General features: G+C 37.6%; 1 protein-coding gene across 1 annotated transcript in view; it reads right to left on the bottom strand.

The window, feature by feature from the left end:
• Positions 1-2549, bottom strand: part of LOC107602252 (ras-related protein Rab-3C) — a 36429-nt gene extending 33880 nt beyond the window's left edge. Inside the window, exon 1 of the mRNA XM_016294710.1 lies at positions 2340-2549. Coding sequence (XP_016150196.1) covers positions 2340-2549 — 210 coding nt within the window. The remainder of the gene's footprint in view (positions 1-2339) is intronic.
• Between the last annotated feature and the right edge of the window lie 633 nt (positions 2550-3182).

Here is a 3182-nt window from a genome sequence, read left to right as displayed (position 1 = left end):
TTTTCGTTGTGACTACTTTGTTACTTTGTTTGGTCTTCCAAAAGAGGACGATATCCACTTCGTCATGCCTGGAGCTGATCTGTGCTGGTCACTACATCAACTCATGCCTGGAGCTGATCTGTGCTGGTCACTGAGGGAATACATCAACTTAGTGCGCCGACACACCGACACATTTTATGGAGGACCGTTTCCTGATCCTGGGAGAGTAACGTTAGACTAAAATGCCGGCAGTTCGTAAGTACGTCGCGAGTTTTGGGCAGTGTAGAGTAGCACTTGTTGTTTGTCATTTCTCTGATCACAAATGCAGACAGGGTTTTATGTTTACACGGCGCAATGCAATGCAACGCAACGCGTAAAAAGACAGTATAAGTCATTATAATCAGTAATTATGTCCCCACTGGATGCAACAAATGCCTCGTTTGTAATGGGTTTAAATGTTTTTGTGTCGTCGCTCCGGCTGGGACACGGCATCACAGTATGGTGAGGGGTGTAACATTTCCGTCACATGCTTGAGGTATTTGGCCAATCACAACGCACTGGATAGCTGGCCAATCAGAGCACACCTCGCTTTTTCAGACCGATGAGCTTTGTAAAAATCGACGTGTTTCAAAAAGGCGGGGCATAGAGGAGAAACAATAATGTACAGTATGTGAAAAATAATGTTTTTTTTTTACTTTAAACCGCATAAACACATTTCATTACACCAAAAACACAAAATAATATTCTTTTTAGCAGCATCATATGACCCCTTTAAAATAATGACATTATTGAATCAATTACATCAATGCCAATCAGTTCAGAAACCACATGCAGCAATTTTCAAAACAGGAATTTGCTTTAGGTTACTTTCCATACAGTTTGTGTATTACCTATAAAAACATTATTGCTTTTCAATCAATCCATATTGAAGATTTCATTCGCATTAAAGGTTTTAAGTGCTATAATCAGGTCCCTGGTGGACCTGCCTTTTTCTGCAAGCATCTGAGAAAACGAGTGCGTCTGATTTCGCTCCATTGGTGAAGTGGCAAAGGGATCTCATTATAATATTACCGCCCCTTAATCTGTAAATTTCCAACCACAGCGCCATCATTTGATTTTGCAAGCGACAACGCTGTACCAGTTCTAATGCCAAGGAGAAAGTTTGAGCAAAACATGCTAACTGTTCTGTCATTGGCTGCACAGACGAGCACAGAACACTATTTAGATCTAAAATAAACATGCAATTTATTTCCCAGCTGTTTACCGACATAACCGACTGTTTTTGTAACTCATGTATGTTTTTAACGTAAACTTGTGCGTGAATGAGAACTTAGTTTAGTACTCACATGCTGCGACAGCCGCTTTCTGTCCGTGTGCTTCGGATGTGTGCGCTCAGAAAACCGTGTATCAGATGTTTAAACCGCATGATTTCAGTGATATAAACATGATAATCATAACAGATGTTTTTAGGAGGTCCGAGCTGTAATGGCGCAGCTCTATTCTGGAAAAGGGGGCGGGGAGCAGCAGCTCATCTGCATTTAAAGAGACAGGCCCGAAAAACAGTGTTTCTGCTTCCACTCAAAATAGGCATTTTCAAAATGATATAATAAATGATCTGTGGAGAATTTTGAGCTGAAACTTCAAAGACACATTCTGGGGACACCAGAGACTTATATTACATATTGTAAAAAGGGGCATAATATGTATCCTTTAAGGACAAAATAAAGTGGGGTGAACTATATTTAGTGTCATGAAAAGATGATTCTCCAAGAGCTGAATAACTCTGGCAAAACGGAATCCTCAATTGCACATGAATGAAATCAGTTCGGTTTAAAACATAAACACCTTCCTGTATCTGTCTGGTTTCTGAGAGCATGCATACTAGACGTCTAACAAATGTACAAAACATCATTCCACTATGCCACTTTTATCCATCATGTTTGTTCACCACCTGCTTTGAGCATTTCAAATTTTCATTTTGAGTCACTCTGACTCATATGTTTGTGCCAAAAAGACCGAAGTTGGTTAATAATCTGTCTAGAAATATGATGCAACAAACTGACTTTTGTTTAGTATGTTAAATAGTAAGTATCTTGTCATAGATCAGTTTACCAATCATGAATGAAATTCATCACCCTAGGCAATGAATATCCATGCACAAGGAGTCAGATGCACTATTTACTTTTGAGAAGGAGAGAATATCGAACTAGAATATGCTGGCATCTGTCTAATTTAGTGGATTGCAACCCACCAGTTGAGAAGCACTGACCTGAGGCAAGCAAGGCATCAATTTAAGCGTCCTCATTTCAAGCTACACGGCTAGTCTAATGAAAGCTGCTGTCTAATGTAGGCCAACTCACCCATATCTGCAGTTTGATTCTCTTGTCGTTCTTGTAGACGGTTTTGACTTTGAAATCGATGCCCACCGTGCTCACAAACGCTGACGTGAAGGAGTCGTCAGCGTACCGGAAGAGAAACGACGTCTTTCCTACACTGCTGTTGCCGATGATCAGCAGTTTGAACATGTAATCGAAGTTCTGGTCAGATCCTTCTTTCTGTGTCGCAGCCATCTGCAACGAGAAAAGACGCTTTCGGACAAACAGCTTCGGCAACACAGATGTGCATTTTATCTGCACCAATAAATCTTCAAAAAGCTTATATGCATCTATTATGGAGCTATATTTCATAAGATAGTGGACACTAATCAAGCAATTTGAACAGAAGACTGAAGAAGGTCAGATTTTTTACAGTTTAACAACAATAAAAATCTAACACTAAACTGCTATTTATTAACAGAAACATTTGGATTAATTAAAGTCATTTGATAATACTGACATTGTTATTATTTTTGATGATCGATATTATCTTTGTTTAATTGTCTGCTAAACCAGCATATTTCAATTTCTGTCTTTTTTAATACAATTATAATCACACTACAATATAATCATGAATACTAACAATAATCTACTGTATTTACACTGTTTTTGCAATCTAAATTTGTAATTTTGTACTGTATTACGTTTTTCTGCTATCCAAAATAATCGAAATCATTTTTTGTAATCAAATTAAAAATTAATAAATTAATACATTGTAAAAAAAAACAATCTAAATTTGTTGTAATATATACAATTTTGATTGTAATATCACGCATATCTGAGGAATAACTGCTGAAAACATTTTATACATATAGCCTAATGTATATT

This window comes from Sinocyclocheilus grahami, unplaced genomic scaffold (genome assembly GCF_001515645.1).
Source record: "Sinocyclocheilus grahami isolate Dianchi unplaced genomic scaffold, SAMN03320097.WGS_v1.1 scaffold322.1, whole genome shotgun sequence".
NCBI lineage: Eukaryota > Metazoa > Chordata > Actinopteri > Cypriniformes > Cyprinidae > Sinocyclocheilus > Sinocyclocheilus grahami.
The sequence above is the reverse complement of the archived record's forward strand: the minus strand, read 5'-3'. Positions and strand labels throughout refer to the sequence as shown.